The sequence below is a fragment of the Amphibalanus amphitrite genome, unplaced genomic scaffold (genome assembly GCF_019059575.1).
Source record: "Amphibalanus amphitrite isolate SeventyFive unplaced genomic scaffold, NRLGWU_Aamphi_draft 000074F_arrow, whole genome shotgun sequence".
In the NCBI taxonomy this organism is placed as follows: Eukaryota; Metazoa; Arthropoda; class Thecostraca; order Balanomorpha; family Balanidae; genus Amphibalanus; species Amphibalanus amphitrite.
In genome coordinates this window covers 925,681-949,858 of record NW_024881570.1, presented here as the reverse complement: position 1 = coordinate 949,858, position 24,178 = coordinate 925,681, and the positions used below count along the sequence as shown (strand labels likewise).

Here is a 24,178-nt window from a genome sequence, read left to right as displayed (position 1 = left end):
ATGTTGAAAATGCCGTATTTTGTCAATTACACCACAAGTTCGCAGCCTAAATGACAGCTGCATTATAAGTTTGACGAGAGAAATAATTTGCGGACTGGCGACAGCGGGCTGCTCCCCTACCTGGTATTAAACTCCTTCTTTATTGCAATCAGTTAATCATGCATTCATACTGTCGTGATACAATAGCTACACCATTATTCTATTTGCGCCCCCATGGCGCAACTGCCATGGGCGCAATTAAAATTGAGGTACTTTTTAATAAAAGCGTAGAAGTTATCATAAATATGCTGAAGGAAGTTTTATACTGTTTAAGTGAAATATAATGAAAAAAGGGATTTTCTTTCCCAATATCACTCTGAAAATCACACACGTATCACATATTTTTATAGCCAACGGTTCAAAATACGGCAAAAAAGCTAAGAAAACGCCGTAATATCTTTGATGGCGTAATGAGCACTTCTAATTGGCTTCGTCGGAGAACTTGGGCCATAAAATGAACTATCCGGTGGTGAAAATATTGTTTTCGAACACAGAATTACAAACATGCCATTGAATTTGTGGGAAATGTTGGTGGGCGCAATACACCCACTTTACCCCCTCCGACCACACGTTGGGGGTGACTTCGTTTTAACGCCATGAATGCGTTTGTGCTCTGTTATCTGGATGTTGGTTGATTGTAGTACCTATAGGAAAGGAACTCTTGCCAGATATTTTTCCTGTTTAAAGGTTATCCTCTAAAATTACTGCTTCTATCAGAAAAAAAAAGACTTTTAATAACAGTGAACGTTTGCACGAAACTGCCCCACCTATGGGGCACTTCCGTGCACCCTGCGAAGCTCGAGCAATTACCGGGCATTACCAGAAATTTACCAAAAGAAATTGGCAGGAGGTCATTTCACTTGATTCCTTTCGACAAGAATGCATTGCACAACATAAGTAGAAAGAATGGGCTGGCCAACAAGAATGTGCCAACTGCCGGCCTCCGTGACCTCGCCAAGGTCGCGTGAACTACTTGTCACGACGTCGCAAGCAGCCGAGATTGAGTCAGGCAAGCGTCATTAATGAAACCTACCTACTACAGATAAATAAAGTCATAAATCACAACAGCTAAAAAAAATATACACGAATGTGCCCCTAGGCAGTGCGTATACACGAACCTGCCGCACAACGTTATTTGTAATGTATTTCAGAATTTATTGTTGAAAACAATGACACTTATTCAACAAATAAGTTTGGCAGCAGTTCCGTGAATAGAGTGAGCTTCTTCGGCCCCAACTTTGTGAAGCTGAACCACATTTCCGAGTCAGAATCACGAAAATGGATGATATGAGAAAAGTTTGGAAAGCTCACGAATATTACAAATTTGCGTTTTTATCAAGCATGACAGCAGCTAGAGTGTTGTCTTCTACAGTGCACGAAGGGCGGCAATTAGACATATTTCCATAATTTACCTTGAGCTCGTGCAGTCACTCGTGTTCCCATAAACTGCTGAAAACGAATGTGCCCCATGCACGAATGTGCCCCACTCTCCCCTAGACTCAACATAATCCATTATCCAATAATTACACATATAATAACTTCAAACACAAATAATCACAGCTAGTTATCAATGCAGTCACAGCGTTTTGAAGAGGTCTATAGCTCGTAGGAGCCTGCCGCGTCGATTGCCTTTTACGACGTCCACCGCCCAGATATCTATCGAACCCTCCGTTCATCTTCGAGAACAGAGGACTTCCCCGTCTTCCTGCAGCGCGCATTAGCGAATGACATCATCACTTGCTGAAGAAAGGACGTCATCCGACAGGCGACAGCGGTTCAACGGCACCTGGTTGATCGGCGATCCCTGTCGGCGGCGGAGCGTGGTGCGTTGTGGGCCACGCGCGAAAACACCCGCCCTCGAGGTCGTCAGGGAATCCCCGGCCGCTACCGGCCCAGTCGGCCGCCGCGCCGTGAGTCAGCAAGGAGAGCAGCGCGCCGGCGGCCATTATGCAAACCGCTGGAATGGAACTCGGGAGACGCGGACCATTCGTGGTAACCGCATAGTCCAGTCCCCGTCGTGCAGAGAGAATGGCACTTCGGGTCGATACATGTTTAAACAGTATTCCAGAAACTACGTATCACTAGGAACATATTGTTAAACGGACAAGAACAGCGAAGGCTCCCGAAAATAGTTCGATGTCACAGCCCGCACATGCATCGCCATATCGCGTACAAATAAACGAAAGTTACAGGGTTTATAGGCGTGGGAACCGTGGGTGCAATAGAAGCAGCTTGCCCCAATAGCTTTGGGGTCGTGGGGGCGCTGCCCCCTCAATTTTCACGTAGGTTCTCTGCGGAAGTACAATATTACGGTTGCAGAGCCTTATCCAATATTTGTAACGGGAGATTTGAATGCAGTGACTCTAAATTAATGTTACCTACTGTTATTACCCGTTTCCTCTCTCTCTAGAAAACCAGTTAAATTGTGCCCGACTTTATAAATTGGATGACCAGGAACACGGTTCTGGCATTTATTTTTCATTAAACATCTTAGGCTTCCCATATTCCAAACACAAATCTCAAATATGTGACGTCACAGCCCAAAATTACCTCCTTCCCCAGGCCACATTACTGTCATAAAGCTGATTCTTTTTACTCTGTAGGCACCACAACAAAGTTCAGACCAAGTTTTAAGCGATTTTTCAACGAACAAACCCATTTAAATCAGAATGACTAAACGAGGTGACGTCACACTAACGGTCGCTCCATGTTGAAGATAGGGCCTTGCGCAAGGCCCATTTTCAAATGAAGGGAACGAATTTCTTCAACACCAAGAGGCCGCGGGGGTTGCAACCTAGATAGATAGTGGTTTCTGAACCTCGCCGCAAACTTGGCTATCTCAACTCAAATCCCATGTTAAAGGAAAAGGGCCACCTTTAACATGGGGATTGAAACTGAGATAGCCATCTTGTAGCCCGTGTCCGAAAACCAGTCTGTCTACCTCCTTACGGCCGATTTCGGCCTCCATTCGTAGTTATCGCCCCGATAAGTTATCGGCAATTTTAAAAGAAAATACGCCAGGAATGCGTCCTTATCCCAGGAATGCGTTCTTATCCGACAATACAGCCACCCGCGGCGAGGCTTTGGTTTTTTACCAATCAGCTCCAACCAGCTCAGCTTTAACCAATCAGCTTATCTGACACAATCCGACGAGCCTGTCTTCTGAACGCTGATTGGCTTGAGTGTGACGTCATCGCTATGCCATCATACAGTAGGTGCCGTAGAGAGTATCAACATAGTACCAATATGTTAAATAGTTTTAAATACTTTTTCGCGAATTGTGCACTTCTGGCACCAGTTTTAAAAAGAAAATGAAAAATAATAATGTCAAAATGAAAAACAACGATATCTTCATATTTCACGAAGGTGGCCCTTTTCCTTTAAAGGTGGGATAGTCCCTTTAAACCTCACGGACACGGTGCACACACACACCACTCATCACCTAATTTGGTCAGAGAACAACGCATTGCGCTAAAGCAAGGTATAATTGAGCGTTAACCATCCCGGCATGTGAAGCGTTAGACAATAGTTAATCAAAATACATGAAAGTTGTTAGCCTGATGCGCACTATACCTAAAACAACGCTTTGGTGCATAATAGCCGTTTTCACGACGGGCTATCCAGAGGCGGATCCAGCTCAGAGTTTTTTTTTTGGGGGGGGAGCAAACCATAACAATTTATCGATTCTTTCCATGCCTCGTCCATAGGCGTAATGTTAAAGTTATGCCGTTTGGGGGGGGGGGCAAATGCCCATTTTGCCGCCCCCCCCCCCTAGATCCGCCACTAGGCTATCCGGCGAGTGCACCTGATTTGACCAAATCTGCAGCTAATTTCTTTTACAGCAAATATTTTATGAATTTATTTCAGTGTTTTAACCCTCGCCGGCCGAGGGGGGGGGGCGGGTGCCGCCCCCCCCCCATAGGGTTTTTTCGCGATAGCTCCGAACACGCTGGCGATAGAGAGCTGAAACTTGGCATACCTGACCTTTGATCCAAGCCGCATCTTTTGACACCAACCGCATTTTTGGGTCAGGTCAGGTCACTGACCTATGACGTCATAAGTGAACCTCTGCACGGTCTTCAGATGTCGCAACTTCGCAACGCCCTCACTGCCAGAGGAGATGTCACAGGGAAATGAAACTTGCAGGATCTAGTATCCATTATGAGTCCCACAACTTGTATATCTCGGATTTTTCCTAAAGGTCATATGAGGTCAGATCATTTTCGTGACCTCACCATTATAAGTCAATGGGGAAAAATGAAAACTGCTATTCTGGCGCCGGGAACGATCTCCAACTATCTCAAGCACACAGAATCGTGATTTGATGCACTCCTTGCAAGGTTAGATGCGTCACTTTTGCAATGTTGACCTTGCGTGACGTCATTTATGACGTCATCAAGGTCAAATTAGTTTTTCGTCAATAACTCCCGATCAAATTGAGCTAGCGAGTCGGGGAAGGCACCAATGGACTCAGGAAGGCCTGCCGAATCGAATGATATGCGACATGACCTCTTTCGACCAACTTCGTGACCTGGGGGTGCTGACCTGACCTTGACCTGAGGTCAACACCCCAAGTTGACCTGACCCGGACAAAAAGTATATCATTCGACGCGCCTGAGCGAGGCGAACACGATGCTGCCAAAATCGGCGCTCTGCGGCTGTTTTTTGCGAAGTTATTCCCCAAAAACTGAACCGTACCTTGGGGCACTTGACCTGACCTCAGAGGTCACCGGTTGACCTAGGACCTTAAAATCGGGTACCAATCGCTGCGTCTCGTAACGGCGCACACGCTCGTTTTTTCCGCGACGCGCTAGCTCCACCAGGGGCGAAACGGCGAGGGGGGGTCGTACCCGCCCCCCCCCCCCCCCCCTCGGCCGGCGCGTATGTAGAAAACCAATAGGTCCGGCGAGGGTTAACCCGCGCCCCGTAGGGCTACCGGCGGACCCTACCACCCGTAGGGGGGGGGGCGTTTCGGCCCCCCCCTAAGATCTCGGAAAGTTACCGGCCGATTTTCAAAATTCAAACGACGTTCGATAGCCCCACCCGGGAACTACCTTGTGACCAAATTTCATTGACCTAGGTCAAACCGATGACGTCACAGGTCAGGTCAAAGGTCAGTTTTCACCGTTCACAGGCATTTCAAGAAATGTGTTGTGAAATCGAGTACATTGGTAATTTATTGAAAACCATCGATGGTATATTGTTCGTCAAACACATACTTCGCTATCTGAGGTCACTGATACCAGGTCAGGTCACAGCGAGGTCAGGTCACCGGGGGTCACAATATGAAAGTGTCGTGTGATACATGTTTTATGGTCCATTTTACATGACAAATGCGATTATGTGGGTTAGGCAGCCTTTGGGGCCAGCCTAGGTCACGTTTTGGTGAAGGTCAGGTCAAGGTCAGGTCAAATTAGGTCAAATTTCAAAGTTGATATTTTTGCATAAAATGGGCATCGTTTCGATGCAGCTCGTCACGGGGAGTCTAATGGGGGTGGTCTTTATTTTGCTCTACGAGGTCTAGAATTGCCAAAAATTGAGGTTGAAAATTTGACGTCATCATTTTTGAACAGTTTTTTTTTTCGCTATAACTTGGCCAAAAAACGAGGTATCGATCTGAAATTTAGTATGTAGATAGAAGACGGTAGGCACTATCACATTTATTCCGTTTTTTTTCGAAACTCAAAAAACTTTTTGGATTTTTTGGCTAATATATCCAAAAAAATGTTTTATTCTTATTTTTGGGGGTCAAAACTCAAAAATTTTAAAAATCCGAGATGGGAGTTTTGTAGCCCTGTCAATTCTACACCTTTTGTGTTCGATCATTTTTCTGTAACTTCAAAGCTGTAGGCCTGACAGGTCTTCTCGCGAAGGTCTTTTTTCGGTCGAAAATGACAGAACATGACGTCATTCTGACGTCGTTTGTGGCCAACCTATCATAGCCTCTGGAAACATTTTTAGTCACAATGTGTAAAATTGATGCCCGGAGGGGTCCTGAAAGTTTGGTGGCGATATCTCCAGCCGTTTAGGAGATATCGACCGAAAAGGACAGGGGGGGCCGTTTCGCCCCCCCCCCCTACGGGGCGCGGGTCGATGATACTCTCTGATATGACAAAGCAGGCATAGGTATGAGCAAATAGTGCAACCCTAGCTGATAGCTACTAAGAGACACACTGAACCTGATTTGACCAAATCTGCACCTGTCTGCACCAGATGTGCACCAAATGTGTACCAGATGGCCGTCGTGAAAACGGCTAATCAACACAAAATATAAAAATTACTCCAAAAACAAGATTTTTGGCTGTAGCTGCATATAGAAGCATTGCAATGCCTCTCCAGTCCGCTCATAGGTATAATGAGCATTAAGTGTATGTTTTATATAAGAGAGGATATTTCCCCAGAACCTTGCCAGTTCCGAGAAGCATCGGTAAGGCGTTTTACCTCGGCGGGGCGACTTGTCCCGGTCTATATACCCAAAATTTGGCGCGCCTGCGGCGTGCTGATTTTTAACTACAGCGCAGCGCAAAAGAGTGTGTGTGTGTGTGTGTGTGGGGGGGGGGGGTGGTGGTAACTCACGGACTAATCAGAAGCTCCACCCGGTTTACCCTCCCCCCCCCCCACACACACACAAGTAATGATGCTGTCATGATGCGTGAGTTTCGTTTCTTGACCTTTGCCCATTATTCAAAAATAGATAAGCGAGCAATACAAATGTAAGTACTTTCGTGGGTCATTTTCAAAGACCTTCACCCCTTCTCGCTACGTAGCCCGAGAGCCGAGTTAGGAGAATGAGTAAAACCGTCCCCGTCGTTAAATACATAAGCAATTCATGAAAAACGTAAAATAAGGTTTTCTTCAGTCGATGTGTAACGATCGGACCAACAAGCAACATACGATTGAATTGTTATATGTTATAAGTGTCTTTGATAAAACAAGCGCCGATGCGTAATAAAGTCACTGTGCCGGTTGACAAAACCACTTATAGGTAACAATCAAAATCACATTATAGCTACGAACTTCAGATATGCGGAATGCGACACATGCGTGAACTTACGTCAACAGATGCCCACATCTCTTGTAGTGTATCAGTAGGTACGTACACGAAAAAAATGCAGTGCTCAGGGGAGAGCGCCTAAGTTAATTGCCAAACGACTGGGGAAAGCATAATTTTTTCAAAATTCGAAAAGAAGATCAAATCCGGTGACCCCATCCAATACAAATTCGTCCCGTATGTGCTGCGCATCGAGCTACCACGGCCCAGGTGTATGTACAGTCCACAGCAGAAGTAATGTGTGGTTTCAGTCATGGGTATGTTCTGCTTCTGAAGCCTAGGAACGATCAGCCAGACTGCAACGAGACTTTAAATGTAGCTTACTTACATGTATCTTCACCCTTGCAGCTACAACTTTATCTATTGACGTCTTCTTTTCAATCAGTCCGCATTTAACAATCGTCGGTCAAAGCCATCCGTTGAGATCGGTAAAACCACACATTACTTAAGCGGTGGGCTGTACTTCCACAGTCCGGCCTTGGTCCGCTGTGCAGCGACAGCCGGCTGCACGTGGACGCGGCCGCTGCGCCCGAGGCGCCTAGCGATGGCGCGCCGCGCTGCTTTATAATGAGCTGGTGGCCGCGCAGCCGGCCATTCAAGGGCTGCACGCCCTCAGTGCCGTCGCCCGTTCCGGAGAGCATTGAAAAGACAGGGAGCATCGACTGGACACAGGACTCCGGGGACAGCGGCCGCACAGGACTCCAGAGACATCGGCCCGACACGACTTGATTCCCGAGGTTCAGCCATGATGATCAGCATAGCAGTCGTGTTTCTATCGGTAAGTACTGTGGTCACTTAACCATATCACTCTTCGCCGGGCCTGCTGAGTGACAATCATGATGCTGTCTCATCAGTCAGTTCATCAATACCCAGTACCCACTCATCACTGATCAGTAATCGGTAGGCATGAGTCTTTCTTCCACACCGCCTGCCGCCGCCCCCGTTACCATGCTGCCCCACCGACTGAGTATGCCCCTCTCTGTGGCGGTAGCTGGGCACAGCGCTCGCCGCCCCGTCCGACCCGCTGCTGGAGAGCGTGCTGCGCCTCAAACGTCAGCTGCAGCTCCGGCACAGCCACCTGTCACCGGCCGCCGGCCGCGCGCCTCGGCTCTCCAAGCAGCTGGAGGACCTCAGCCCGCCGCCAGGTCAGTCTCAAGTGTAGACTTACAGAGGAGGCCACTTCGAAACTATTATCGGCTGATATGTGATAGAGTTCATTGAAGCGGTTTCTAGATTTCGATTGTTTACGAATTTCTTCCTGCGCTAGTGGTGCGAGTCTTAAATCTTGCGTCAAGTTTCCATATTTCGTTTTCGATAACCCTCGTCTTCTACAATTCGTCAGACTACGGAGGGGCACGCCATTTCATTTCATAAACTCGTTCGTAACCAATCATGAACAATAATAGTATTCTTTTATTTATCTAGAACTGCATAAGGAATCAGCTGCAACGCGTCTGATTCGGTGTGACGGTGTCTTCTGTGATGTTAGCACTTCGTCAATTGTGCTCCAAAGTCGTGCATTGTGTTGTGCTTCTCGATGCATTGTTTTCATCCATTAGATGTCTTCCTCCAAACAGCGTCCCTCTGAGCAGCGTTCTTCCAGTTGCTCAGTCACAGCGTGTTCTCTGCGCAGCGCCCTCCAATGCAGCGCTCCTCGGCGCAGTGGTGTTTGTTAATAGGTCCAGTCTTTTTTCTTTCTTTTGTTAATTAGGTGCTTCGGTCCAATCGGACCATTGCGCACCATAATAGGTCCAGTGCAGTTCATTTGGTGCCTCGTGTCCCTGAGCGCAGTGTTGCTCCTTCCCCGGCACCCCTGTATCTATCTGAGCGCGGTCGCCCCCGCAGCGGACCTCCCGCTGAGCGGCCGCCGAGTACGGCTGGTCGGCGGCGCCGGGCCGTGGCAGGGCGTCGTCCAGGTCTACTTCGCCTCCGCCTGGCGCTCGGTCGTCGCCAACCGGTGGACTGAGGACGAGGCTGCCGTCGTCTGCCGTCAGCTGGGACACGTCAGGTTAGACACGCGAACCATCATTTTATTTTATCTGTTCACCATATCAGCCATGAGCCACGGGATATGCCCATTTATTGCCAGTCGCAGCACATAAAGCTACACAGCCCTGATAAAATTGGCTCCATTGCTAAAGCACAAACAAGAATAAATATTAAATACCCAAATGTTAGCGTGTAAACATCTCAAAAGGTATGAGAACCACCAGTCTTCACATGCCTTATAAGACAGGACATAATGCTAGACAGAGAACAATCAAATAAATATGTCGACCTATTGACATCGCTGCAAGAACTCGTTTATCATCCTGCAGGGAAGCCTACTGCCTACAGATTATGCCCGCTTTCATTTTCTCCTTCAGCGTAAGATACCGCGAGAAAAGTATATGGTCCGGTAATGCAGGGCGGAACGGCCAAGCCGAAGTGCGACCGCAAGAAGCTGAAGTCAATGCTGTTTTACAACATAACATCTAATTGACAGGAACAGCCCTGTCAATGACTGTTCCTGATAGGTCTAAACACGCCTAATCAGACGTCATTCGACAGGAAGCATTGTACCCGAATACCTACAAAATTTGCCAGGTAGCATTCCGTACCCCTCAGTAAACAATTAAGTTTTAATATAATATATTCTCACATTCCCTGTTGCAGCTACTTCCGGGAGGCGCCGTTGCCGACTGCCGATCTCACAAACTCCAGCGTCGCTGCCGACCCGGCCCCGGTGGGCATCCACAAGTGCTCGGGCCGCGAGGCCTCACTGCTCGACTGCGAGAAGGCCGACGTGGACAGTCCGCCGCGCCCCGTTCAGGTCAACTGTCTGGCCGAGGACGACCTGTCGTCGGGCCGGCGCTGTCCCTCGTCCCAGGTGCCGTTCGGCGACAGCTGCTACTACATCGGCCGCGAGCGGCAGACCCGGCTCAAAGCCGAGCTCGACTGCCGGCGCGTCAAAGGCACATTGGCGGTCATTAACTCCCAGGTATGCTCGACGGCAGTCGATCCAATCGCAGCCAGATATGCTCTCCGATCAGATGGCAGCTCCCTTTGGCCGCCACCTCGGTGATATTACGCATCAACAAACAAGCGTCAGATGGGAGGGGTTGTGATGTTTCTCACACAATTCTTGGCCACAGGCAAACGATATCCGTCTTTCAACAGATTTCGTAAAATAATTAATACACTATGCTTGGTAGGTATATTCGAGTGCTATGCATACAGTTAACGTATGCTAGCTTTTATGGTATTTCGGTAATTTGGACGAAGCCAAAAACTTTATTACCCCATAGATCGCCATCGAGTGCAAAACGTTTCCAATGTAACTTTTTCTTATGAAGGATATTCATGAACTCTCAATACAAGTCAATTATCAATGACATACCTACAATGATGATTTTTTTAGTTGTGTGCCAGTTTCATGTCGATGCAAGGTGTGCCGAATATGGGCTTATCTGGCTGAACATCGGCTGTCTTGACAGACATTGCACGAAGAGCATCGTCACTTTGCTAGAGACGGAGAGTATCTCCTAGACTAAAAGCGTATTGAAATATGTTGCAGCTCGAGAATGATTTTTTGAGTGGCCTGATGAGCTCCAACGACCTGAAGGGCATCCACACCGCCGGCCGGGGTCGTCGCATTGCCAGGAACTCAATCATCTGGAGCTGGGATGGATCCAACGCGCCCTTCTCCTTTACAAAATGGAATCCAGGTAAGAAAATTTGGTGACATTCGTTACATCACATGTGATGAAACATCCATGACGGGAGGGACACTAACTGTTAAAGAGTCCCTAGCGCAAAAATAATTCATTACTGAAAATATCAAAAGTTTCGCGGTGAATTAGAAGAACACTTGACAATAACGTAGTCTTTACGTACCTACCTAGGTACCTACTTACTCTTGACGTACCGCACGAACATGGATAAATTTCATACCTGGCATCGTGCAAATGGCATATATGAATGCACACATATCAATATCGGCGCATCGAAGGCTCAAGGCACTCTTTCCTTTTAAACCTTGAAAGCACCTCTGGCCAGTGGCTGGGGGTTTGGAACGGTTGGGGACAGCAATCTGGATCAATTCATGGATATAAAAGGCGGGAGGACACCGCACATGCGGTGTCGTGTACATGCGTTGCTGGACTGCCACCTGCACGTCATGTCCGTGCCAGATGAGCCGCCGGCGGCCGTCGGAGTGCAGCAGCGCTGCCTCACGCTGGAGGCGCCCGGTGCCGGCACGACCGTCGCCGCCGAGCCCGACTACGGCGTCTGGAGGTCATCCGACTGTAGCCGCAGTCTGCCGTACGTCTGCGAGATCCGGCGCAACTGGACCGGTGAGTGCCCGGCAGAGTCTGCCGCACCAGGCGCACCCCGCCCGGTGAGAGGCCTCAAACAAGGAATGGCTGCCGTGCTACACCAAAACGATACATGATGCGGTGGAATATATTAACTCTGCTATCTCGAGTGCTGCACCTGTGCGGGCCGCCCTGATGCGCCCTCTGCTCAGCCCGGTCAATCGATGCCGTGACAGCGCTCCCGCCCGTGGCTTGACCTCCACCCGCCGCGCCATCTCGCCCGCAGACTGCGCCCGGCCTGTTCCCGGCAGCTTCATTAGCTCAAAGACGACCACCGAGTGGGGTCGGACGTGCCTGCCGTGGTCCGATGTGACTGGCGTGCCGGGCCTCAGCAGTGCCGTTCTCCGCGAAAACTACTGCAGCAACCCGGACGGCGACGAGCGGCCCTGGTGCTTCGTCTCGCCCGACGAGTTCGAGTACTGTTCGGCGTATGACTGCCCGCCGCTGCTGCCACCACCACGTGAGACACAGCCCTCACCCAACTACCGCACAGTGTCCCTCCCGACCGAGCTCTGAACACTCGTCAGGACTACAAGACACAGCCCTCCCCCAACTCCCGCACAGTGTCCCTCCCGACCGAGCTCTGAACACTCGTCAGGACTACACGCGGCGCTGAACAATGAGCAGGCCACCAAACACCCACAGGTGCAGGAGAAGTGCTCAGTTGGTATGAACTATCTTCATATAATCTAGTTGAATAAATGTGCGGCTGTTAACCCGCGCCCTGGTGGGGTCCGTTTCTAACGCAACCTGGTGGTGGGGGGGGGGGCTATTTTTTGCCCCCCCCCCCCGTATCTCCGAATCTACTAGACGGATCAGCAAAATTCAAACGGCGTTCGAAAGCCCTATCAAATTTGTTGAGGGAAACCAATTTAAACCAATTTAACTGACCTCGGGGTAACCGATGACGTCACAGGTCACGTCAAAGATAAAATGTTTGCCGGTCACGGGTCTTCTAGGCCCTAGGGAATGCGCTATAACATCGAGTAAACGCATTTTAGGTATCGAAAATCAGCGATAGGGCGTTAGTTGCCTAGTACATATGTTGCTATTAGAGGTCACTGATAATACCAGGTCAGGTCACAAGCCAGGTCACCAAGGGTCAGCACATGAAACCCAATTTTACTAGGGCTGTGTGATGCATGTTTAATGGCCAATTTTTTATTTCAAACTCAATGGTGTTGGTTATAAGACCATCAGGAACGGAACATCAGTAACACTTTCTGGTGGAGGTCACGTCAAGGTCCGGTCAAAAAAGGTCAAATTTTAAGCTGATATTTTTTGCATAAAATGGGTATTGATTCGATGCAGCTCGTCACGGTGAGTCTACGAGTCTCGTAATGGTGGTCTTTTATTGCGCTACGTGGTCTAGAATTGCTAAAAATGAGTTTGAAAATTTTACGTCATCAATTTTGAACAGTTTTTACGCTATAACTTGGCCAGAAAAAGAGGTATCGATCTAAAATGTGGTATGTGAACAGAAGTTGGTAAGGGCTATCACATACATTCCGGTTTTTTTCGAAAATCGAAAAAGTGTTTGGATTTTTTGGCAATTATATTTTTTTTTAATTAGGGGTCAAAATTAAACAATAAAATCAAAATTCCGAGATAGCAGTTTTGTAGCCCTGCTAATGTTACATCTTTTATGTCTTTTAAGTTTTTCTGTATCTTCAAAGTTACAGGCTTGACAGCTCTTCGCGCGAAACTTTTTTTGGTCGAAAACGGCAGAACATGACGTCTAGTGAAGTCAATTACCGAAAATCGTGATACCGATACCAAACAAAAAACCAACAATATCCATTTAAAAATACCGAAACCGAACCGACTTGGGAAATATGTGGAAAATAATAACAACTTGTTACCAAATTCTCAGCCACTTTTACATTAGTGAGGATTCATAATGTTAAACGCTGAGCTCCTCTCCTCCTTTATTCGTCTCTCGTCCATCCACCTCGGCTCTCGTCCACCGACTGCCCACTCCCCAGGTCACCGACCAGCACCGGCCGCCCCGCGTCCGGTCGCGGTGCATGCGCCGCGCGGTCCGGTCAGCTGGACCGACGGCCCGCCCAGCACTCACCGACGCACCGAAGGCCCGCCCGACATCGAGCGGACCCGCTCAAACGGCGAAAATGGACCAAAGTCCCACAATAATACCAACAAAATACCAAATGCGCTCGCCTTGAAATACCAAATATCAAGTTGGTATCGGTATACCAAACAGTTGGTATCCGATTGACATCTCTAATAACGTCACTCAGACGTAATTTGCGGCCAACCTATCATAGCCTTTGAAAAAAAATGGCCCCAATGTGTAAAATTGATGCCCGGGAGGGTACTGAAAGTTTGGTGACGATCGGCGCAGCGGTTCTGGAGATATATCGAAAAGTCTGGAGGGGGGCAAAAATAGCCCCCCCCACCAGGGCGCCGGCTTAAAAAAACTGTTTTACTCTTTACCTTAATCAACGTTGAGGCTGTACTGAATAAACCTGCTTCAAAACTTTGGATGTGCGAATAATCATGTAGGTATAATCTTTGGCGTTGTTTACAAATTTTTAGAACAGTAATTACCTAAAAGAGGCCTTGTGCTTTTTGGGTGTTACCTTTCTTTTTCTGATCTATTTGTACATAAGACACACACAAGGACACAACCATGGATTAGGACGCAAATCAATAACACGGACACTGACGCTGTGAAGCGTCACTAACACAATATACCCGAGTCGCAGTCAGAGCACTGACGGTGCCCCTGTTGCAGCCGCTCCGAAAGACAACTACACCTGCCACAGCCTTCAGTTCGCCTGCGGCGACGGCCGGTGCGTCAAAATAACGTACGTCTGCGACGAGGATCCGGACTGTGCCGACGGCAGGGACGAGGCCGTCTGTGAACATTTTCCATCCAGCTTTCAGGTGAGATCGTGCTACGTTTATTGCTGAGTTTTTGCATGAACATCATATAGTGGCATCGTATGGTGGTGATGGTGAAAGACAGTAAAAAATAACTCATCGCGTTTGCCCTTCACAGAGTTTCGTAGGATACACCGCCAAAGTCGATGATGTGACTGGGATCGTCTCGCGAGAAGGCAACGTCGGTGAAAAAACGTGCCAGTTTCTGTGTTTGGCCGACCCGTCCTGCTATGCCGTGATGTACGAAATACTCATCAAAAACTGTCTACGCATCACGACACCGCTAGGTCCACGACTCCGGCTGAAAAATAACTTGGCCGCGCTCACCAACGTGCACGTGGTGCTGGACCGGCACACGCCGTGCGTCGGCCACCGGTGCGACGACTTCCAGTGTCTGAACAGGACGGACGTCCGGTGCGACGGCGTCGTCGACTGCGAGGACATCTCTGACGAGCTGCACTGTGCCGCTGTCGCGTCCGTGCCGCTGCGTCTGGTGGACGGCGCCGCCGCCGGCTCCGGGCGACTTGAGGCCCAATACCTAGGCCGCTGGGGTAGCGTCTGTGACGACGGCTTCAATAATCGCGCCGCCGATGTGGCCTGTCGGCAGTTGGGCTTCCAACGACACCGACGCCTGTTCAAGAACGGTCGCGGCTACCCGGCCGGTGCCGGCGCCGATTCAAACTTTTCCATATCGTTTTCGGTGTGTGACGGCGATGAGGAGCAGCTGGCCGACTGTGTGCTGCTCTACAAGGAGGACCGCTGCATCGCTGGCGAGCACGTCAGCCTCGAGTGCACCGACGAGCCGGGCCTGTGCACCCTGTTTCAGAACTTCTTCGAGTGTCTCGACAGCTCGGACTGCGTCGCACCGTCACAGATGTGCGAGTAAGTACGCGTTGTGGCCGTCCCTTTGCTTTGCAATTAAAAGGAGGGGACTTATACAGGGTGGAACAGCACAATCGGGAGTAAATATCAAACGGGTTTATATGGACATGAATGTAAAAACACAGCTCAAAGCTCTATTTTAATAAAATGCCATCAATCGGTCACCTTTACCCGTCATCCCACATGACCGCCCTCCGCGTCGATGACCTCAATGCGTAGGTATTTTGATAGTCCATTTTTTGTTTCCAGCGGCGAGGCGCAGTGCTCGGACGGCAGCGACGAGTCGGAGGATGTGTGTCCCAAACAGCAAGTGCGGCTGCAGCGGGACCTCCCCGGCCGACCGGCTGCCGTCGAGGTCAAACCGAAAGGCTCAGAAAGGCCGTTCCTGAGCGTCATCAACCTGCCGTTCGGGGACCGCGAGGCCAACGTAAGACACGAGTTTTTGGTAAATTCGGCTTCTTACGAATCAGTATAAGCAATATCATGAAGGAATTCATTTCCAGAAATCTGGAAGCGCTGCCACAAAACGCAACCAAACATTGTTACAAAATCATGTGGTCAATTTCTTTTTTTTTTAACGAAAAATGCATAGGTCAAAATTGTAACGATATATTTTTGAGTTTTTGACATACCAACATGAGTTTAAAGGGACCCTCCCACCTTCAAAAAAGTTTATGAATTGGCATGAAAGTGATGTCGCTCGGTTTAGAAAGAGCGAAAACGAATATCTACCAAATTTCACCGAAAAATATTCACCGGTTTTCAAGATATTAGACTTTTACTTTTGTTTACTTTTTTGGGACCTCCGCTGTTTCTAGCGACTTTATTTTAGAAGTGCGGCGTTTGCGGCAGATGTTGCGCGCAAATAGCATATACCACCGCGTGCTACAAAACGTTTTAGTCAAACATTTAAAAATCGTTAGATATTTGCGCTGACGTCACACATTCAGAGGGGTATTCCTAAGCATTAGCCCCTCTGAATCAAAATGCTGCAATTTAAAAATTCAATATTTCCGATTTAAGGCATTTCTCGATGTTGTGAGTGCCGAAACCGGTAATTGTGAGCCAGGGACCCCATTTTGGCTATCTCAACTCAAATCTAATGTTAAGGTGGGAGGGTCCCTTTAAGTTTCAAAATTTTGAAAATCAGAGATAGCAGTTTGAAAACGCCAAGAGCTAGCTTCAAAACTGGACTCTAGGGATTGATGTACCTATAGAACCATGTTTAACATCAGAATTGACCGGTCATGACGTCACTCTGACGCCATTTTCGGCGGTTTTGTTGGGGTCTCCACATTTTCTGTTGTTAGGATGCACAGAATAGATGCTAGAAGGAGTTAACCAAGTTTGGTAGCCATCATGGCCTTCGTCCTTCGCTTAGGTCTAAGAGATATGAGCATAAATCAATGATCTGACCTAACCTGAAAATACAGTTGGATGCGGCTTGCATCAAGAGTCAGGTGTTTCGCTTTCAGCGTTCCAAGCAATCGCGAAAAAAAAACGTCTGGAGTGACATCTCCATCCCTCTACCCCCTTAGCAGGCGAGGGTTTAAGGTAGGCCATGTAACTGACACGCAGAATAAGCCAATGTCCATATACAAATTTATTGCGAGTCCTTCGTATGTATCCTATACATGTACCACCGTTGACCGGCTACTGTCGCTCTGGTGGGGCGGCCTATCTGTGGTTCGGCAGTATTTGTGCGGCGCCCTCGGCGGCGGCCCGTACGGAGTGCCCATGGAGGACGTCGGCCTGCTGCCGGAGCGGGAACTGGCCGCTCAGCTGGTGTGCGGCGCAGACGACTGCGTCATTCACTCGACCACGCCCAGCGCCGGGGCGCACGCGGCCCGCCTGCGCTGCGAGTCGACGCCGCCGCAGCCGGCAGAGCTGCGCCTGGTCGGCGGCGACGAGCGCAGCGGGATACTGGAGCTGCGGCCGCCGCGGGCCGACTGGGGACGCGTCTGCGCCGCCAGCTTCACAGACGCCCAGGCCCAGGTAGGTGGCGCCATCCAATACCAACAACATCATGCGTGTTATATGATATACCTACATATGTCATACGGTCGCCCGCTCACAACCTCTCCGACGTGTCACTTTTGCTGGGGACTTTTTGTAGGTACGTACAGCATTAAATTGCGATTTGTATGCTTGACCAGTGCCTTATTGGAAGCAAGGCTATTAGAAGCGTAGGTACCATGGTCAATTCGTGATCCTACATCGCGGGATAATTCGGGCGGTCCTCAACATCTGATGTAGGTCTATAGCTAGGCATGCGTAAATGCGTTAGGTAAATATGCTTGATGTGGGTATGACCCTTAGTGCATAATGTAATATGTATGTGTTACGGGTCATATGCTAACTTGGGCAGTATGCAAACTACCCGGGCAGTATGCAAACTACCCAACAGTCCGGGCAGTATGCATACCGCCCGGGTAGTATGCATACTACCCGACCCCTTGGGCAGTATGCATACCGCCCGGGCAGTTTGCATACTGCCCGGGTAGTATGCATACTACCCACCTTTTCTCTCACGGGCAAGATGTTTACTCGGGCAATATGCTGACCGTGGCCCGTGAGACCACTTAATGCAATAGCTCACATATACATGTCAATGACAGACGCTTTAACCCGCGCCGGGGCGGTGCTCGGCGCCAGTCGTGCCGGGCTGGGGGGGGGGGGGGGGGGGTGAACACCCTGTTCGACTCCCGTGCCACTTAGCGGAACAGAAGTAAGCGGCATGTAAGATGCGGTAACCGGCATTCGAAATAGCGTCAAAGATCATGACGAAAGTGCCCTAGTCATTTTTAAGGTCAGGTCAAAGAAAAAGGCAACAGAGGCTATCAAAGATCAAAGTTCGTCTTTTCATTTTTTTTTTTAAATAAATTCTCCCATAACTCGGAAGATAGTAGAGCTACAGCGCCGCAGAAAGACGCATTCGATAGCTCTTTTAGCGCTTTCTGGAATAAATACTCGAAGCTGATCTAAGTTCAAAATTTGACCTGAGGTCAAGGTCATGACCTGACATGAAAAGGGCATGTTGTTTATCAGCCGCTCCTTATCGTCGAACTGAACACATCTAAGGTTGTTTCCATGACCATCGCTCCAACACGTCTCCATAAAAAATAATGGAACAAAGAACAGGCGTCCTTGAAGTTTCTCCTGTCAACTTCTTAGGGAGACTGTGCAAAATTGACTTGACCTTAAGTCAATGGTATGATAGGTATCAAAATTCAAATACGTGCATTTTGAACCTAACGTTACTCTTATTAATCGCTTTAAGTTTCAAAGCGATCGTTCGGTCCGTGTAGCAATGGCGAGCATTCTAACTTTTTCTGGGGTAAGGTCGCTTAACCTACCTGGTAACCCGACCATAACAACTTGTAACGTCTTACATGCAAATGGTTTCATGCAACATTAGCTATTGAAACTATAATAACGCCCTCTACAGGTCCAAGTAAAGCATCATTTCACCCTTCGATCGATAAATCACGTTTGACGGCAAAAAAGACTTCGCGATTGAACAACGTTACTTTTTAAAATTTAGTCCGAACCTTTTATCCTTTGAATAGAAGGATTCACCGCTAAGCGCAGAGCCCCCGCTAAGCGAAGCTTGTTGCGGCAACCCTGCCGTTTACCCTCCGATCGCGCAATGCTGGTTCTATGGCAGAATTTGGAGTCCAAAGTTTAAAGTGCGCACAGAGCCGCGCACGGCCGGTCCTCTCACTGACTTCGCTTGGCTACGGCCTGCCACAAACCGCAATCATACCTGTAAGGAGGCTCATTAAACGTCAATCGCCCGCCTCACGCTTCAAACCCGGACTGTTATAACCGGGAACGCGTGCTCTCACCACGCGGAGTCCAACGCTCTACCGACTGAGCTACAGCACCGGCCAATACTAATAGAGCCATTAATACTTTTAAAATGGACATGGAATACACAACTTCAAGACAAGAAGCGGGCAGTATGCAAACTGCCCGAGCTTTTGGGCGGTATGCATACTGCCCAAGGGGTCGGGTAGTATGCATACTACCCGGGCGGTATGCATACTGCCCGGGCTGTTGGGTAGTTTGCATACTGCCCGGGTAGTTTGCATACTGCCCAAGTTACAGGGTGCGCCATAAAGATTTACCCATCGAAAAATGCACTGTATTTCCAAACGAGTTGACATAGGTAAGCCATTTTTTGCACACAAGTCACGAGACTATCTCCGAACAGGCTAGTCTGGCCGATTTCAGATGTGTTCGCCTTTTGCCTTGATCACACGTCTGAGACGCGAGGGCACTTCAGCGCACGTCCGCCGCACGGTCTCCTCGCTGATCCCCCTCCACGCTCTGAGGAGGTCGCGTCGCAGGTCGACCAAGCTGCTGTGGGGGACGTGGCAAGCCTGCCTCTCTAAGATAGACCAGATGGAAAAGTCCATGGGGTTTAAGTCTGGGCTGGACGGAGGCCAACAGTCCTTGGACCAGAACGCGCTCATGTTCTGCCGGCACCAGCTCTGGGTGTTGGCCGCTGTGTGGGCCGGCGCACCGTCTTGAGTGAAGACATACTGGTCGCCGTACCTCTCCTTCAGCCAAGGGAGCACTTCCCTCTCCAGCATCTGCACGTAGATGGCGCTGTTGACTTTGACTCCAGGTTCCACGAAGACCAGAGGAGATTTGGAGCCGTCAGAGCCAACAGCAGCCCAAACCATCATGCTTTCTGGTTTCTGTCTTCGAAAATGATACTTTTTTGTTGCAGGTATGTCTTCGGTACTCTTGGCGTATACCCGGTCGTTTTGGTTGTTGGATACTGACTCTACGTTGAAAATCTTCTCATCCGACCAGATAAAGGCCTTTTGACCGGCGGACTTCATCTCTTCCAACATTGTTGTTGCCCTGCTCAGTCGCTTTTTCTTGGAACTTTCTGAAATCGTGTGCCGCTTTGACATCTTGTAGGCCTTCATTCTTAGCCTCCCTTTCACGAGTCTCCTCAAAGACGTTTTTGAGATATGCATCTCTTTTGACATCTCCCTCAAACTCCTCCTTGGATTTCTGGCTATTCTCTTCTTTACGGCCTCGGTGATACTTGAAGTCAGTACAGATCGTTTTCTGCCTGGAATTGGTCTGTCAGATGTTGTGCCATTCTCATTGTACCGTTTCATTACATTGTAAATGGTTTTACGGCACGCACCGACCTCTTTTGCAACGGCCCGGTCAGTGAAGCCGGCATTTTTTAGTGCAACGATTTTGTCACGTCTGCTTGTCCGGGTCATGGTGCATAAACTGTGTTATTCACCTAAAAAATAATTTGTTTTACATAAAAGTCACGTGTTTGCCTCGCGCATGCGCAATTTTCGGACCTCTATGTCTAAAAATAAAGTTTTGGCGAACAAGTTTGTGATGGGTAAATCTTTATGGCGCACCTTGTAGCATATGACCCGTAACATATGCATATTTACCTATCTAGCTCATAGGGTGAAAAGAAGTTCACACCGTGGTACTCGTTCAACAACCCAATCATAGGTACATACCTACGTACTCGTACAATAGTCGCCTGATGGTTGAATCACGCAAATGTGATTGTAGAAAAGGCCCACAAAACAACAATAGGCCAGCGTCCTCTTACTGCGACGTTGGAAGGAGCATTTGATTGTGTCCGCCGCACACGTCCTTACCGATAGATCACACCGCTGCCTGCACACATGGTCACGGAGCTCGACATTACAGGTGGTTTGTCGTCAGCTGGGATTCAGCGGCGAAGCCATGTTTTTGGAGATTCCGAGGGACCCCAACAGCACTGTGAGCCTGCGAGCGATGGACTGTCTGGGCCACGAGAGCAGCATTGCTGAGTGCGTCCGGCTGCCCTGGATCAACACGGATGAACCGGAGGTGGGTAACAGCTGACACACACGTCAGTTGGTAGACATAGATTGTTTGGCCAGGAAATCTTATTGTTTACAGTTGTCAGAAATTCTCATCGGAACTGCTTGCATTGAAAAACTCAAAGCTTTTTGTTTGTAGGTTTTATCTGGAGGTTTTGATTTTTTTCTTTAAGTTTTTTTTTTACACACACACGCACACCCCTTTCGGTCGATTGAGACCATTTCAGAGTCGAGTCATTTTAGGCATTAGGAAAACGTTCGTCAGGGCGGCCATTTTGATGCATCGCGGCGGCAGAGCACGTGCCTGAGGGCAGGTCACCCATCAGCGTTGTCACTCCACCCTTCTTGAGAGTTTTTATGTGGGCGAGGATGGATGACATGATTATGATTAATATAAGGAGGCTTGAAATGATCTCACGCATGTCAAAGTGTTTTTATTTTAGGCAAAATAAATATCTAAAACAGTAAAACAAGCTTTCGGCGTAATGCCGAAAGCTTGTTTTACTGTTTTAGATATTTATTTTGCCTAAAATAAAAACACTTTTACATGCGTGAGATCATTTCAAGCCTTCTTGAGAGTGTCGAGGAGCTACTTATGTCATATGACGGTGGCCAGTGGCTACCCACCTGTCATGTTTTTGTGAATTTAAGCCTTAAGGAGAAAGGCCCGTCCTGAGGAAAGATCAAGGGGATCAAAACACATTTATAGAAGTATGACCTCTCACTGCATGTTTCACACTACATATATATTGTTTTACAGACCAATCCTCCCTACACCAACGTAAGCCGCATGTATTATTGGTGTGATGCCAGCTATATGGTTTGGGCGGAGGTGGCTGGCTGCGTTTGTCTGACAGTGCCTTGCGGGCCCAGGTGTGCGGTGACAGTGGTGAGGCGTACGTCTCCTGTGACGGCGCGGCGTCACGGGATGTTCCGGCCCAGCAACTGACGGCCCAGTGCGCCGCGCGCGACGCCGACCTCAGCCGAGTTCTGAACGGCGAGACCGGCCAGGTGCCCGCCTACGCGCAGCTGCAGATCATTGTGCTCAGCAAGTGGAAGACGCGCTGCGGCGCCACCGTGCTCAGCGAGCGCTTCCTGCTGACGGCCGCCCACTGCGTCCAGCCGACGCGGACGGAGCGGCTGAGCGGCGTGAAGGAGCTGACCGTGTCGCGGCTGTCGGCCCTGCTCGGGGACGGCACGCGCGCGGCCGTGCGCCGCGTCATCGCCCACCCCGGCCACCGGATGCTCGGCGACAACACCGACGACCTGGCACTGGTGGAGCTAGAGCGCGAGCTGACCTTCTCGGCCACCGTGCAGCCGGCCTGCCTGCCGCCCGAGGACGCCCCCTACTCGCCCGAGCTGGCGTGCTCGGTGGCCGGCTTCGGCAGCACGCGGCCCTCCTTCGGCACCGCTGCAGATGTCGGGTCCTTTGTGGCGGCCGACACGCTGCAGGTCGCCAACGTCACCTTCTTCACGCGCGATGAGTGCGAGACGTTCTACGGGCGCTACAACGTCACGCTGGGCACGGTGTGCGCCGGCGACGCTCAGTTCCGGGTGGACACGTGCGTGGGTGACTCGGGCGGCCCGCTGTTCTGCCGACTAGGCGACTCGGTCACCCTCATGGGCGTCACCAGCTGGGGCAACGGCTGCGGCCGGAAGGACCAGCCGGGCGCCTACATGCGCGTCGCCTCATACGTCCGATGGATCCAGGAGGTGGTGCAGGCCGCATCAATCGCCTGAGCCTAGGGTGGAATTCGCTGAGGTTTTCTTGGGGTCCGTCACTAGACCAAGACCAGCCACCGCGGGCAGCGACTGGTCTGAGCTCAGGTGTCGGACCGGTACTGGAGGGCATTCGCGCAGATCAGAGCCGCTGCACGGCACCCGCACTGCGTGCAGAGCGGCATTGTTTTGGGGCTCATTTATACTCATGGGACGTCGGTTAGATTGTGTACATATCAGGACGACGGATATAGGTTTAGCGTGTGATGTGTTTACACAGAGTTTCTGGTAGTCAGATAGGGACATTACTAAGGCCAAGTCACTGCTTAGTGCTTAGACATCATAGGTACATATACAACAGCGTCCAGTAATAATATTACGTAAAGTAGGTATGTGTCTGTTGTGCCTTTTTACAACATTACGTGACTTATTGCACAATTGTGTCTACCGCTTGCTACTCTATCAGTGTTTTTATTTGCCACGATCTGGTTATTTCTGCGTTTCAAATAAATACTCACGCTCATTTATTGCTTATATATCAAGGGCAAGATGGAGCATTGAATCATAAATTGGTGCCTACGAAGTTCTAACGCTGTCGGTAATGCTGGCGCCGCGGGTCAAATCGATGACGAATGCTGGGCCCGCCAGTCAGGAAATGCGACTATCATTTATCCGGGACCGGCCCAAGTGGGACTGGTGGCACGGATCCAGCACACAGCACACAGGCCTACTATAATAGGCCACGCGGGGCATGCCGCACGGATCCAGTCCGCTGTCGGCTATGTTCACAGGGACAGGGGTCCCGTTCACGGCGGGAAGGGGTCCCGTTCATATAGCAGATCGGACCCAGTCCGCAAGGCCAAGGGTATCCGTTCACAGGGGAACAGGTCCTGGCCCCAAAGGAGTACAAGTACATCTCACAGAACACAGACAAAGTTTCTTTGTCCAGAAATGTCTCAAAAACGTCCAGCCAAGCAGGGAGCCATAGGAGATAGATATCACTAACATCAACGAGCAATAATTGGCAGGATCACGTAAGAGCTAGTTGCATGATAGAGTTTCACATGCAGGCATCTCAGAGAGCTACGTTCATAGGCACATTTAAAGATACTTAAGGGGTACAATTTATGACTGCAGGGATAGGGCTCAGTCTGCACCAACACGCTTTGCGCGCGGGTACACGGCGGAGCGGTCAGCGGTGCGCTCTAGAGAAATATCCACGCACACCAGTCGCTCCCAAGCGCATCGTTTATATATGTAGGTATGCACCAGGTGACGGATATTGCAGCAAGTGACGACTTTGCCCATCAAGCTAATATCACTGAGGAGCACCTGGGACAGCAGAACGGTCACAATTATGGCGTTCC

At 49.6% G+C, this 24,178-nt stretch overlaps 1 protein-coding gene across 1 annotated transcript; it reads left to right on the top strand.

Annotated features, from left to right (window-relative positions):
- Positions 1-7,633: 7,633 nt before the first annotated feature.
- Positions 7,634-23,334, top strand: LOC122379288. The gene is made up of 13 exons (XM_043361342.1): positions 7,634-7,868; positions 8,082-8,235; positions 8,936-9,098; positions 9,746-10,070; positions 10,647-10,797; positions 11,263-11,424; positions 11,672-11,905; positions 14,201-14,352; positions 14,468-15,231; positions 15,481-15,658; positions 16,927-17,226; positions 20,938-21,099; positions 21,966-23,334. The coding sequence occupies exons 1-13, from the start codon at positions 7,836-7,838 to the stop codon at positions 22,830-22,832; spliced, it is 3,645 nt and encodes a 1,214-aa protein (XP_043217277.1). The 5' UTR covers positions 7,634-7,835; the 3' UTR covers positions 22,833-23,334.
- The last annotated feature ends 844 nt before the right edge of the window (positions 23,335-24,178 follow it).